The sequence below is a fragment of the Gossypium raimondii genome, chromosome 8, assembly GCF_025698545.1.
Source record: "Gossypium raimondii isolate GPD5lz chromosome 8, ASM2569854v1, whole genome shotgun sequence".
Lineage (NCBI taxonomy): Eukaryota > Viridiplantae > Streptophyta > Magnoliopsida > Malvales > Malvaceae > Gossypium > Gossypium raimondii.
Window position 1 is genome coordinate 29,019,290 of NC_068572.1, and position 14,081 is coordinate 29,033,370.

General features: G+C 30.8%; 2 protein-coding genes across 4 annotated transcripts; both read left to right on the plus strand.

Moving 5' to 3' along the window:
- The first annotated feature begins 3,187 nt into the window (after positions 1–3,187).
- On the plus strand, positions 3,188–5,762 carry LOC105791166 (transmembrane ascorbate ferrireductase 1). Its single transcript, XM_012619116.2, has 4 exons — positions 3,188–3,392; positions 4,401–4,449; positions 4,554–4,753; positions 5,337–5,762. Exons 1-4 carry the CDS (start codon positions 3,249–3,251, stop codon positions 5,634–5,636), a joined length of 693 nt encoding a protein of 230 aa, XP_012474570.1. The 5' UTR covers positions 3,188–3,248; the 3' UTR covers positions 5,637–5,762.
- A 3,765-nt stretch (positions 5,763–9,527) lies between these two features.
- Positions 9,528–13,682, plus strand: LOC105791167 (mRNA cap guanine-N7 methyltransferase-like). Of its 3 annotated transcripts, none has more exons than XR_008198399.1 (6): positions 9,528–9,685; positions 10,290–10,372; positions 11,259–11,305; positions 12,019–12,168; positions 12,682–12,766; positions 12,864–13,682. XR_008198399.1 is itself a non-coding variant. In XM_012619118.2 (6 exons), exons 2-6 carry the CDS (start codon positions 10,363–10,365, stop codon positions 12,987–12,989), a joined length of 402 nt encoding a protein of 133 aa, XP_012474572.1. In that variant the 5' UTR covers positions 9,528–9,685; positions 10,290–10,362; the 3' UTR covers positions 12,990–13,682. The 3 variants fall into 3 exon arrangements, 2 of the variants coding, with proteins under 2 accessions (XP_012474572.1, XP_012474573.1); XM_012619118.2 differs by having other exon boundaries at positions 12,698–12,766; XM_012619119.2 differs by having other exon boundaries at positions 11,262–11,305; positions 12,698–12,766.
- Positions 13,683–14,081: the final 399 nt, after the last annotated feature.

Here is a 14,081-nt window from a genome sequence, read left to right on the forward strand (position 1 = left end):
CCAATTATCTGAAGAATGTACGCCCGAACATATCGAATTCTTTCTAGTTCGATAGAATCATCATCCGGCTCCGGGAATGTGTCTTGTAACCAGCCCATCTCGATCTGACCTCCGTTAATATTCTCCGGAATAGCGCCCAAAAGCTCGTAGCATGTCGCTCCCCAATCACCAGATTGAACAGACCCAGTGACTACATACCCGTCCACCGACAATCCCAATTGCAAATTGACATCTTTCAAAGTGATAGTACACTCTCCACATGGAAGATAGAATGTGTGCGTCTCGGGTCTCCACCTCTCAATCAACGCATTGATCAGTTTCGGGTCCAACTTTTATCCCCGGCCTACCGTCGCCACGTGTCAAAAACCCGCTTCCCGCAAGTAATTCTCTACCAACGGTGATGGAGGACCATGCATATTACGGATATAGCATTGCAATATCCGATCTACAAACTTTTATAACAAATAAAAAAATAATAATTATTTAAAATTGCATAAATAAAAATATCTTAAATAATATTTAAAAATTAAATTTAACACTTACCATTTTCATTTGTTCGATGGATATGTGCTTGTCATCAAGACGAGTTAATTCTCCGGCCATTGCTAACACGATCAAATTTTTACGATTTAAAAAAAATTTCAAAAAAATAAAATTTAATTTTTTTTTAAAAATAATTAAAAAATTAAAGCTTTTTTAAATAAGAATTTTAGAGGAATTTGAGAGAAGATTAGAGAGAAATTGAGAGAAAGGATTTAGTTGTGAAAAAAATTAAGGGGGTTTTATAGTTTTTTTTACCGTTGGGGGGTCACTAACGGTAAAAAAAGTAGCCATTGCTACTATTCACGCTCGGGCAAAACGCGTCCCCAAGGGAGCGCTGACGTGGCAGGAAAACGCGTCCTTGAGGGCGTGCTTTTTGTCCACATGGACAAAGCGCTTCCTTGAGGAAGCGTTTTCCTGTCACGTCCCCTGACATTGCACTGACATGGATGCGCTTTCGAGGAATTGGGTCATTCCGGTAATTAATTATTTATAGGGCCCATTTCAGTAAATTTAAAAAAAAAGCTTTTATTAGTATTTTGCCCGCCTTCTACAACTTATTTCAGCATGAAAACATTTTCTAGCTTTTGGGAACTCTATACAGCTTCTGAGTGTGGAGCAGATTTTGGTTTATATATTTTTATCCTCCTTTTTCTCCTCAATTGTAAAAAAAGAAAATTCAATAAATAAATTTGATATTTCTTTTTGTATTTGGGAAATGGTTTTTTAAACAAATAAAACATGACAAGAAAACAAAAGGGTTAGGAATGTGAGATCATATTTGAAGAAAAAAATGAAGGAAGTGGAAGAAATAGGCTTTATCCAATAATATTGTAATTGTCAAAAATTTATTGATATTTAACCTTCTCTGATTGGTTTGGTATTTTTGTGATATCATGCATGACTTCACCACTCCTTTTTATTTTTTATTTTTTGTTTGGTTTCTTGTCAATATTCATATTTTGTCATCGCGTTAGTCAGGACAAATAGAGAGCGTAACAAATGATACATTGCCCATCTGTATTTTTAACATACATCAGAAGTAGGGTCAACGTTTTATCGAATTCAACCAAAAAACTTTTAAGTTAATTGTAGTGATAAGTTTTATTTTATCATCTTAATTTAGTTTGAATTTTTTAAATCAGGCTAAATTAAATGAAATTCAAGTCGAGTTGAATCGAGTAAAATTATTCAAGTTAAATTAAAATTTTATTATTGTATAATTAAATTCATGTTAGAACACATAAATTTGAAATCATATATATTTAAAAACTTTTCAAAGAAAAAATATTTTAGTATGATAAACTTGAATTATTAATTAACTTATTTAAGTCCCAAAATTATTATTTAAAAATTAAACTTTTACATATTCTTTAGATTTTTTAATTTTTTAAAAAATATAAATCTTAGAATTGTTATAAATATTTTAAAATTTTAAAATTATTTTGATTTTTTAATGAGAGACTAATTTGCTCATTTTCAAAATCAATAAAGATTAAAATGTATTTACACCAATATGTTATTTGAATTATTCGAGTTATTCAATTATAAAATTCAATACTCAAGTTGACTAAAAAAATTAAATCAATTTTGTTCACACTAAACTTAAAACATGATAAAAACACGTGACAAAACTTGAATATAAAATGTTAAAATTTCTAACAGGTCATTTCGTAACATTTTGTTGTTAACTATAAAAATTCATTGAACATGCCCATATACAAATAAAATATATAATACTTAATATTAGCGGGATAATATTTTAAAAATTATAATTATTTAATATTAATAATTTTATCGACATATATACACATAAAAACCACGTATTTAGAATACATGTATGTTTTACAAATTACATACAATAAATAATAAAACATATAATTTAGCATCTATGCAATATGAACGAAATTAAAATGAAAACTTAGTTTAAACTAGGAGTAAAAAGAAATTAAATAGGTAAATGCATTAGATTAATAATAAAAGAATGCACTCAAATTATTTATTATTTTCTCTAGCACATCAAAAAGTTATCATGTTAGTAAATGTGATCTATATTGATTATTAATATATATATAGTAATTTTCTTGATTAAATTGATATTGAGTTGACTTGTGACATCAACTTAATCACACGCTTAAATAATAGTATATATAGATATATAGAACACAGAGTGAGCAAAAAATATTCCGATGTTTTGGTTGAATGAAAAGTCTAAGATATTTTATATTTTGAGAGTTAAAATTGTTTTTTATTATTAATTTGTATATAAAGGCATGAAAATATAGGAATTCCTTGTAATAGTATATATTAATTGTTTAAAATAAAATTTTTAATAGAAAATACAAATTTAAATTTAATTAATAATAATAAGTGGGATAGATATTGGGGGTTTGGATAAATTTTTGTTTTTTTTCAAATGGATAATCCCTTATTTGAACCATATTAGAAAAGGCAAAAAGTAGGCTGGTATCCTATGGAGACTGAAATGAAGCACGTGGCGCGACGGCATCCGCGGGGAGAGTGACTAAACTGTGAGTAAAATGTAGAATCCAAACATCTTGATATCCACGTCGCATAAATCAGGATGCAACAAAGATCTCCATCCAACGGTTCATAAATCTCGGAACATCTAGGTAGGAGCCAATTATGATAAGAAAGTCTTTACTTCTTCTGCTCTGCAGTATTTTGCTGGAAAGAAGAGAGCGAACATGGCGATAGGAGTTAAGGCCTTGCACTTGTCGTTTGTGCCTCATGCCCTCGCGATTGCCGGCGCTGTTATGGTATTGGTTTGGTGCATTCACTTCAGGGGTGGATTAGCTTGGGAATCTTCTAACAAAAATCTCATCTTTAATGTAAGTTTTTTCCTTTCTGCTCTTGGGATTCCTTAAAATCTTGTTTCCTTTTCATGGCTTCAACTGCAACTTTGTTTGGTTTCTGTTTCTCCCCTCCGATTATTATCACATAACAGTTCCTTTTGGTTGAGTTTGAATGGTGTTAATACCTTCCATCACCAAATTATTCGTATAATCTTAAACTCAGGCACTAAACTAATGAAGAAGAAGACTTCTTTTGGGGGTTCCGCTGTTGTTTGATTCCTTGAATTTTATTACAATTTCATGTTCGATTATCCCTTTTTCCCCCTTGCTATAGTTTTGGTTTGGATGCCCCTCAATTATTAGAATTTGATGGTGGCTGGTCAACCTTCATATGGTGGCGGTAGTTAGCCATGTCCCATGGAATATGGTAACCTACCTACTTACCCTTCATTATAATATATTATATGGTCAAGCATCCACATTGTTTTTTCCCATCCTTGTTAGTATTTTTATCCCCTGTTCCTTTTGCCATTTTCCGTATCAAAAACTTGTCTAACATGGTTAAGGTTTCTAGGAGGAAGGAGAATGAGGGACTTGAACCTATTCATGCTAACTGAATTATTTTATAGAGTATTGTATCTGATATCGGTGATCAATAAAATATTCAAATATGAAACATAGGAAGCATACTTGTATCTAACAATATACATATTTCTTACTATATGTTGGAGATGGTGTCCATTAACTTTCTTTGGATTTAACCAACTAATTGAACCCCAAATTTCGTTGTCACAACTAGTTATCCATTTTCTTGACTTATCGAAGCAATCACTCTCATTTGTAGTGTCCAAGAAAGAAAAACAAATTGTATATTAATGGAATAATTGTGGTTTTAAATCATAATTACTGCATTCCAAAGTTTTATCTCATTGTCTTAACATGACATTTTTGTCTGGATTAATAATGTCTCTTTCATGCTGAATGCTCCATGAATTTTGACATCTAATTCTAAATTGCTTACTGCCATTTACAATTTTACTGCAGCTCCATCCTGTATTGATGTTGATTGGCTTCATTATCTTAGGAGGTGAAGGTAAATCAAATCCAACATTCCTTGATACAAACAAACAGCTTGCTTTCTGGTTTGATTGACAAAAACAAATCTAAAATATTTTCCCAACATTGCAAAAAATGCAGCCATTATGAGCTACAAGTCGTTGCCACTGAAGAAGGAAGTTAAGAAAGTCATACATCTTGTGCTCCATGCCACTGCTCTGATTCTAGGCATTATTGGAATCTATACGGCATTCAAGAATCATAATGAGAGTTCAATACCTAATCTCTACAGCGTGCATTCTTGGCTTGGGATTGGAATCATTACCCTTTATGGCATTCAGGTAATAATAATATAAATCACTTGATTCCAAACTTTTCTCCAAATTATTTTGCTTTTCACTTCTAGTGTGGGATTTTTCATTTTTCACGTATCTGAAAGTGGAAAAACATGAAAATTTGGGTAAAACTATCATAAAGACCCTATACTAGGAGTCGGATCAAAAAGTAAATTGGTCTTTATTTTAAAAAATTCATCCATTTTTATTGTTAAAAACTGGTTCTTATACATCATTATGCTAGTTTTTAATATTATAAATGGATGAAACTTTTAAGAGAAAGGACTAATTTGCTCTTTGATCTAATGTACAGAGAGTAATTTGTCTATTTTTTCAGTTGAGGAGACAAAATACAATCTAACTCCTAATACAGCGGCCTCCGTGGTACTTTTACCAAAAAATTGAGTATATATACCTTATGGAATACATAACTAAGTCTGATATAGCAATTTCAGAAGAGAGTTGAAAGTTAGATAACTTGGGTATATCTTCATTAGTAGATCCTAAAAGGATATTAGTGTGAATCAAGTTGTAGCAGCATAAAATTGCCAAAGGCACTGTGTTTTGAAATGGAAATTATAACTTGCAGTGGATATATGGGTTTCTCATATTCTTCTACCCTGGAGGGTCGACCGGATTAAGAAGCGAATCACTTCCATGGCATGTACTGTTGGGGCTGTTTGTATACATCTTGGCAGTTGGCAATGCCACCTTAGGGTTCCTGGAGAAGCTTACATTCCTTGAGAACTCAGGGCTTGATAAATATGGTGCCGAGGCATACCTTGTAAACTTCACAGCTATTGTCACAATATTGTATGGAGCCTTCGTCATATTTACAGTTCTCTCCCAGGGTCCTCAGGAAGATGACTACAGCTATTCAGCTATATAATTTCATGTAATATATCTGTACCTATGTATTGCTGAATGTCTGGTGTATGACCTATTATTATCTGTATTTGTAGACATCAAATTGTGTAGTAATCAATAATATTGGCAATGGCAATGTATTGGACCAGTGCTATGATTCTTTCTTTTCTCCATGGCATTGTAATCAAGGGTGCTATTTATGGTTTTTTTTAAAAAAAGGAAATTATAATTTCGTATTCATATTATTGAAGGTTTTAATTTTTTTAGATTTGTTACTTTAATCCATAATTTAGTTACTTGTACCAGTGAAATATGAATGTAGTATGTTAATTATTTCTCAATACATAGATGTAATGAGAAAAAAAAAACAATTTAGAAATGTAGGGTAGAAGGAGATAGTGAATGTGTATCAACACAGACATGGCTCAAATGTAGTTTTGGGGGTTTTCAGCAGCAATGTGTCCATGTTACTGATAAGTTGGATGCAAGTGTACCCGTTAGCTTGGTTGATTATGTATGTATTAACACTACGAGTAAGCAAATTTTCAGAATCTCTCTCAAAAACTCAGCTTTTCCAAAGCAAAATTTCTACGGCCAATAAGCATAAAATAATAGCATATTTATTTTTTTAATATTGTCATTCCCCTTCCAGTTTACTCTATCAATATTTTCTTAAAATATCCAAAAGTTTGAAAAACAAAAATAAACAAGTAAAATATAACAAAAACACAAACCTTTGAGTTGGAGTAAAAATGCAGCCAAACTTAGAGACATGTAGAGCTCTGGATTGGGAACTAAAGAAAATGGCAGAATAGTTAAACTAGGTTGTGCAGAAATTAATTTTTAGAGTTAGTTTAGGTTTGGGCTTGGGCTTAAGCCTGGGTTTTATTTATTAAGGATTGGATTTGAATTTAGATTTGAGTTGGGTTAAATACTTGGATTATGTATGCTTAAATTTCATAAGTATAAATATTATATTTAAATATAATATATACATTTTGGTCAGGTCAGACTGAGCTCGAGTTTAAAAATTTTTGTCCAAAGCTTGGCTCGAATAGAAAATGAGCTTAAACTTTTGTTTAAGTTTATTTTTCGAGTTTTGTATTCTTATCTAAGCTCTCTCATATTTTAAGAAAGTCTTTGGGCTTGAGAAGACAGCCCAACCCTTGGACAACTCTAATAACAATACAATTAAACTAAGGTCGGTTTACTATTGAGTTTGAAAAGTGCCATGAAAAAAGTGTTTTTAAAAAGGTTTGACGATGTTGCAAAAAAGTACTTTTGAAAGATAAAATGTCTATTTTAGACATGAAGTTGTAAAATAGAAAATATGCATTTAAATGTTATTTAAATTCATTATTATTATGATATATGAAATATATAAACTTAAATTATAAAACGAATATAATAAAATAATTTATAACAATCCATTATCAATGTTGTAATATATCACTACACCAAAACAGGTTTTAGCGGCATTTTTAGCGGCGTTTGGATAAAAATGTCACTAAAGATCGAGTATTAGCGGCGTTTTCCAAAAAGCGCCGCAAAAAACCTATGCCCAACTGTTTTCTGAGCTTTTGAGGTTTTAGCGGCGTTTTTGAGAAAGCGCCGCTAATGCTCTATTTTTAACGACGTTTTCTAAAAAGAGCCGCTAATGCTCAGGAATTTAAAATAATTTAAAATATTTGTTAAAAATGGAAAATTTAAAATACTATAAGTTCTTTTAAACAGAATATATGGCATAACCTTATATATGGAATAAAAGGCGGCAACGTGTTAAACTAATCCAATTATTATTTAAAATTTTATATAAATAAAATAGACATAATGATTTATTTATCCTTCTAACTTTACAAAAAATCATTACAACCCTTCATTTAATTTTTATCTTTTAACCCTTAAATTTATATTATTTATTAAATCAACTCAAAATAGATGGGAAAAATTATTCTTTATTAACTTTACTAAACATGGAAGCCAAAGGCCTGAAATGAAAACAATTTTCACCTAATCGTTTTTATAACTTATACACTTTTAAATTAATAATGGTAAAATTACATGTTAATCCCTAAAAATGATAAAAATTTTATTTAATCCTTATAAAATATAATTAAAATGGTAAAATTACATTTTAACTATCCTAAAATATACAATTTAATTCCATCTCCTCCAAAAATAAAAATAAAATAAAAATAAAAGAAAAAATTACCGTTAATCCAGTTCATAGGAGGCTGAAAGTGATACCCGGTTCGATGAAGTTGTTTTACAGTAAGTGCAATTTTAGATTGTAAATGTGGATGAACCTTATGAAATGCTTCAACGACGCCATTCTTACTTATTATCTCACAAAAACACTCAATTATTAAATAAACTAACAAAATATTTTCTGTAAACTCCATTGAAATTTCGAAAGCCGAATGTTGAAACAGGATGGTGATTCATTTATATAGGACTGAAATTTAACAATTTCAAAATATATATTTAAAATGTTTAGATAAGATAGATTTTTATTTGAATTTTTCCAGTAATTTATAATATCAACATTAAATCTACAATTCTTGATTTTCTTTTTTTTAAATAATTAAAATTTTATTCTTATAGTATTTAAATAATTAGGGATTATGGATTATGGATTATGGTTTAAGTGTTGGGGTTTAAGGTTTAGGGGTTAGGGGTTAGGGGTTAGGGATTTAGGGTTTATGTTTTATGATTTAAGGTTTAGGAGATAGGGGTTAGGGGTTTAGGGTTTAGATTAATTAGTATTATTTAATTTATATATTGAATAATTTCTTATGTAATTGTAAAGAGATAATATTAATTTTAATATATTAAAATTATGATTATAGTTTAAATTATTTAAGAGATAATAGATAAACTTTATATATATTAAATGGTTTAAGTTTTAAGGTTTACTTGAGATTTGTTAAATGATACGTAGAAAATATTTGAAAGTAAAAACATAGAAAAATATATTTAAAAATGGAAAAAATAAAATACTATTCTTTAAAATAATTTTAAAGTGTTTTGGGTATATGACTGATTAGGTTTTTAATTTATATATTAAATAATTTATTATAAAATTGTAAAAGAAATAATATGAATTTTAATTTATTAAAATTATCATTAATATAGTTTTTAAAGTTTTTTCATATTTTAAATTTTTTGTTTTTGTTTTCTTACATAAAAATTATATAAAATTTTAAAATTTATCTAATTCTTTTAAATATTACTTAAATTTTCAAAAATTATTTATTTAAAATTGATATGAATTATATAATAATTAAATATAAAATTGTAAAAAAAGTCAATCATTAGCGGCGTTTATGAGAAAAACGCCGCAAAAAGTAAGCAATAGCGGTGTTTGGACAAAAAACGCCGTAAATATGTATTGAATTTTTTCAAAACGTGCCGTTTCACTACAGAAATATAATTTTTTAGTGGCATTTTTCTTAAAAACGCCGTAAAATCCATAATCAATTGTAAAGAAAATGGAGGAAAGATATTTCAACAAAAATAATTAAAATTAAATCAACGAAAGAAATCCCTAGAAGCCTAAAGAAAAGGGGGGAAAGATGAGGCCGATGCCGATGGAATTCGTGATGGACACAAATGACCAAGGTTCAACCATGGAAGTCGACGATGTTGACACATCGGAGATCTTCGGCGAAGGCGTCATCGCTTCCGACAACAAGCTCGCATATGCCGATTTCTTCAACAACTTCGAAGATGATTTTGATGACTCCGATATCGACTGAAAAAACAAAGAAGAATCGTTTCAAGTACTCATCTATCTTTTTTTCCCTTCTTACTTTCGCTTTTTAGGGTTTGAAATTTCTTAAAACTTTGTTTAATTTAGTCGAATCTGAACTGCACTATGGATAGCTTATATTTTGATTTATCAATCCCAGGAAATTCTGCAGAAGGCATCAAGGGTTATAAAAAAAGTCTATGCAAGGAGCTCAGGAAGTAGGGAAGTCTGCGACAATAGATAATGGACTTGGGATGCATACCATGTCAGATAGTACACAAAGGAAATGAATCGCTGTAGTTCAAGGGTCACAAACTAAGGTACCAACTTTTAGAACTTCTTTTTTCCTCTTTTTAACAGTTGGTATTTAAAAAAAAAGTCAAGGATGTTTATATGTTGAGGATGAAATGGTTTTGGAGTTTCACTGATATTCATAAATACAGTTCTTGTAACAATTTCTTGTTTATCTGGTAAACCTTGGTAACTATTTAAGCACACGTTGCATGGTTTTTTTTTATCTTGTTTAAGGCGTACCGTTTCTTGGTAGTGATAGCTATACTCATGGCTGACAATATATATTACATGCTGATGAAGTAATTAGAATCTGTTGAAAGACATAGGTATGTTTTATACTTGTTTAATTTCATTTTTCTTTTAAGTAAATGGGAACCATTTCTTGCGTCAGTAATTTCATATTGCTCTTGAAAAACTCAATCTCTTCCTCATCCCTACCCTTTTTCAAGAAACCAATCCCAATTTTTCAAAGCTTCAACTTCTCTTCTTCTTCTTCTTCTTCTCTTCAAGTCTCAGCTTCCTCCACCTTTGGTCTATTTGATTTTCCCTTTTGCTTTCTTCTTACATATTGCGGTGACTTTCCTTTTATTTAATCTGGGATTTTTATTTTTATTTTGTTTGAATGTGCAGGGAAAGCAATGGTGGGAGAGAATGATCTACTAATTGTGGGACCAGGTGTTCTTGGTTGCTTGGTGGTTGAAAAATGGAGGGAGGTAAAACCAAGCCATCTGTTTGATTGCCTAAACATCATCATTCATTTTAGTTTCAGGGGTTGAAATTTGAAGGGTTTTCTTGAATAATGATAAGAATTAGCTAATTGATAGGGTTTAGCTCTTTTTTACAATGTCTATGCCAACTGAACTAAAACTCAATCGGTAGGGTCTAGCCATTTAGTCATATGTGTGAATTACATGATTTGTGGAAGCAAGAACATCCTAGATGTCAAATTTATGGGCAGACTGTGACGACAGATCACCACAATGAATTAAGCTCACTGGGGATTAATCCATTTTTGAAGGAGACTAAAACAGAGCAGAAGTTCCCCTATGTGATTTTTTGTGCTCCTCCTTCAAAAACCCCAGATTATGCTGGTGATATTAGGTAACATTTTGAAGATTTTCATGGCGAATTGTCACTCACTAGTCACCAGCCATGTTGGTGTTGTATGGTAGTAGTCATATATGAGCTAGGAGGAACTTCGGCAAAACTTACTTTGATTTGGAATTTTAACTTTTTTTAACATATTCTTTTTTCGTTGACTAAGGCTGCCTTTAGACTGCTTCAATCTCCTAGGATTTTATTCATGATTATGACTTTATAATATTCAGTAAAAAAAGACGGAAGCTTTAAAAAAAAAGCTAAATTCGAGGAGACAAAGAACAAAACTCCAACACCATTTTTCCTTTTATTTATTTAAACCTCTTCCTATTCAACCATCAAACTCTCTTCTCCAATTCCTTTGTTACCACTTTATATTCTTTCATCTCTTCATTCTTTTAAAATCAATGCTTGCTGATTTTTTTTATTGATCTTCAACCCCTTGTACCTGGATCCGACCTGACCTGGATTGTTCCTTGTGTTCTTTTTCTGCTTTCTCAGCAGGGAGATCCCATTCTGGAGATAAAGAAGAACACAAAAGATCAAAGGTAATTTTTTTTCAATTTGATCCATTTTTCTTGGTTAACTTTTCTGTGTTTTTTTATTTGTAATTTGTTATGTTTTCTGGGTTTTGCTTATAATGTCTGCATTAATTCATTTCACATTTTTGTTTTTCCCCCTTGGTAAAGATATTTGCTTTTGTTTCTTTTTCCCATCACATTCAAAGTTCTAAACTAATTTTTCCCCTGTAATTTCATATTTAGATTCAAAGTTTTTTTTTTTAAATTTTTTTATTAACTGACTTTTAATATTTATTTTGATAATTTTTTGGGGGAGGTGTGGGGGGGCAGGTAAGCACATTTGCTTTTGAACATAAGATTGATTCTGCCTGTGTTATGTATTTGCCAAATTCCAGTTTTGGATTCAAAGTTTGTATGTGTTTCTTACCATTTTCTAAGAAATAAAAAATATGTTATTAATATTGTCTTTGTTAAGTCTTTTTCACATAATTTTCTTTGAATCTTGAACATTGTTTTGCTCCTTTTCATTATGGAAAAACAAATCTTTAAATAAAATGAAGAGTGCTTGCTGTCAACTAGGAGTTTTGATGATTATGATCATGATTGTTTCATATATATATATATATTTTCACCTATAGTAACATTAATTTTGTAAAGATATTTTCTTCAATTCTAAAACTGCTTTAATATCTCTTATTATCTTAAAAGTTCTGTTTATCTTGGTAAACTTAATTTTGCAGCTGCTACTGGATTTTTTGAGCTTCTCTACTTCTAGCTTTTCATCTATGGCCAGATACTCAGTTGTGACTGATAAGGTCTCAATGGAGGTTGTTAAAGAATTCATTCTAGAACGGTTGAATCTGACAAAAGGCATAATATCTAAAATTAAGGTACCTAATTCTTTTTTTTCCTTCTTAGCCATTAATCATTATTGAGTGTTGACATGGGGGATCTATGCTACTATATCTATGTTACTCTATCATTTTTTCTGAAGTGCTCATGTTTGACACTTGTGTTTGATGCATATTTGGACATGGATACATGAACATGGTCCTCCAAATATATGAAAATCCTTAAAAAAGTTGAGCATACCTATGTGGGATATATACCTTATCTGAAAATAAAGGTTATGCCTTTTTAAAAACCTGTTTAATACATTATATAAATGTCTTCTTAAAAGTTTGTTAGGGCTGAAGCATGCATTAGTCTACTATAATTTGCTACATAAATGGAAATTAGCTAGGTGTCCACTGCACAACCTTCAATTAGACTTTACATAAAAAAATTCATTATTGAAGGCAAACTGCCTGACTTGCTGAAAAATGATGAGTTACAAACTGCCTTCATTTCTCCCATTAAGATCTGTCGAAATATGTTTCATCTAACAAGATTTTGATTGACAGCACATTCATTTGACAGGATAATTTGGAAACCCTATTGCAAGAGGACATTCAGGCTGATCTAGTCTGTTGCTTGCAGCATTTGCAGGTATTTTGTGTAGTTTAAGTTGTGAACATTGGGTTTTGATTTGTCATGTGAACAAATATGATGAATCTGAAATGCATTTCTATTCTTCTATTTGCAGTTAAGATTTGAAACTGAAGACAAAGCAAGAAGACTTCTAAGTAATGTGTCATTTTTGTTGAAACCAGGGGGTTATTTTTTCGGTATTACTCCTGAAAAAGTGATTGCCCAAAACTATTGTTTCTAGATTTGTGTATTTTTCTTCTTTTTTTCTTGTGGTTACTGTTGCACTTGTTTCTGGGAGGTGATTGTGTAAACATTTAATGTACTTTTAGCGGTGTTTGTGATAAAAGTCCGCTAAAGATCATGTTCTTTAGCGGTGTTTGTGGGTAAATCGCCGCTAAAGGTCATTTTTTTAGCGGCGTTCTTGGGTAAAGCACCGCTAAGGGTCATGTTCTTTAGCGGCGTTTTTTGGTAAAGCACCGCTAAAGGTCTTGTTCTTTAGCGACATTTGTGGGTAAAGCGTCGCTTAAGGTCATGTTCTTTAGCGGCGTTTATGGGTAAAGCGTCGCTTAAGGTCATGTTTTTTAGTGGCGTTTGTGGGTAAAGCGTCGCTTAAGGTCATGTTCTTTAGCGGCGTTTGTGGGTAAAGCGCCGCTAAAAGGTCATGTTCTTTAGCGGCATTTTTGGGTAAAGCGCCGCTAAATGTCATGTTCTTTAGTGGCGTTTCTGGGTAAAGCGCCACTAAAGATCATGTTCTTTAGCGGCATTTTTTTACATAAACGCCGCAAAAGTTAACGACGTTGTCAATAGTGGCATTTTTTGCGGCGCTAGTGAAAGCTCGCTAAAGGCCTAAAAAACGTCGCTAAAAGCTTGTTTTGGATATATAAATTTTGAATACTTTTTAAATAATTAATATAAATTATTTGTATGATTTAAATTGGATATATAAATCATATTTATCTTTTATAGATAATATAAATGAAACACAAATTTATAATTTACTACTCAAATTAACTTATAAAAAACCCAAAATTAAAATTTTTAACTTTTTTGTTTAACTTGAAAAGCTTATTTAATTTGAAAAGCACAATAATAGAGAAAGACTCAATACTAAAATTTAAATAAACCAATTCAACAAAATGTTGAATATAAATGAGTGGACCGCTTTAATTCAATTATTTGATATGGACCTAAAGATTGACCCAAGTTGTGAATATAATGAGAGACTATGGTATTGTTTTATAGTTGAACTTTAGAAAGTAGAATCATGAAGTTAGATCCGAATCTGATGGACTATATTGATGATGTTTTTGGATTGGAAGGTTGAGCTTTGACG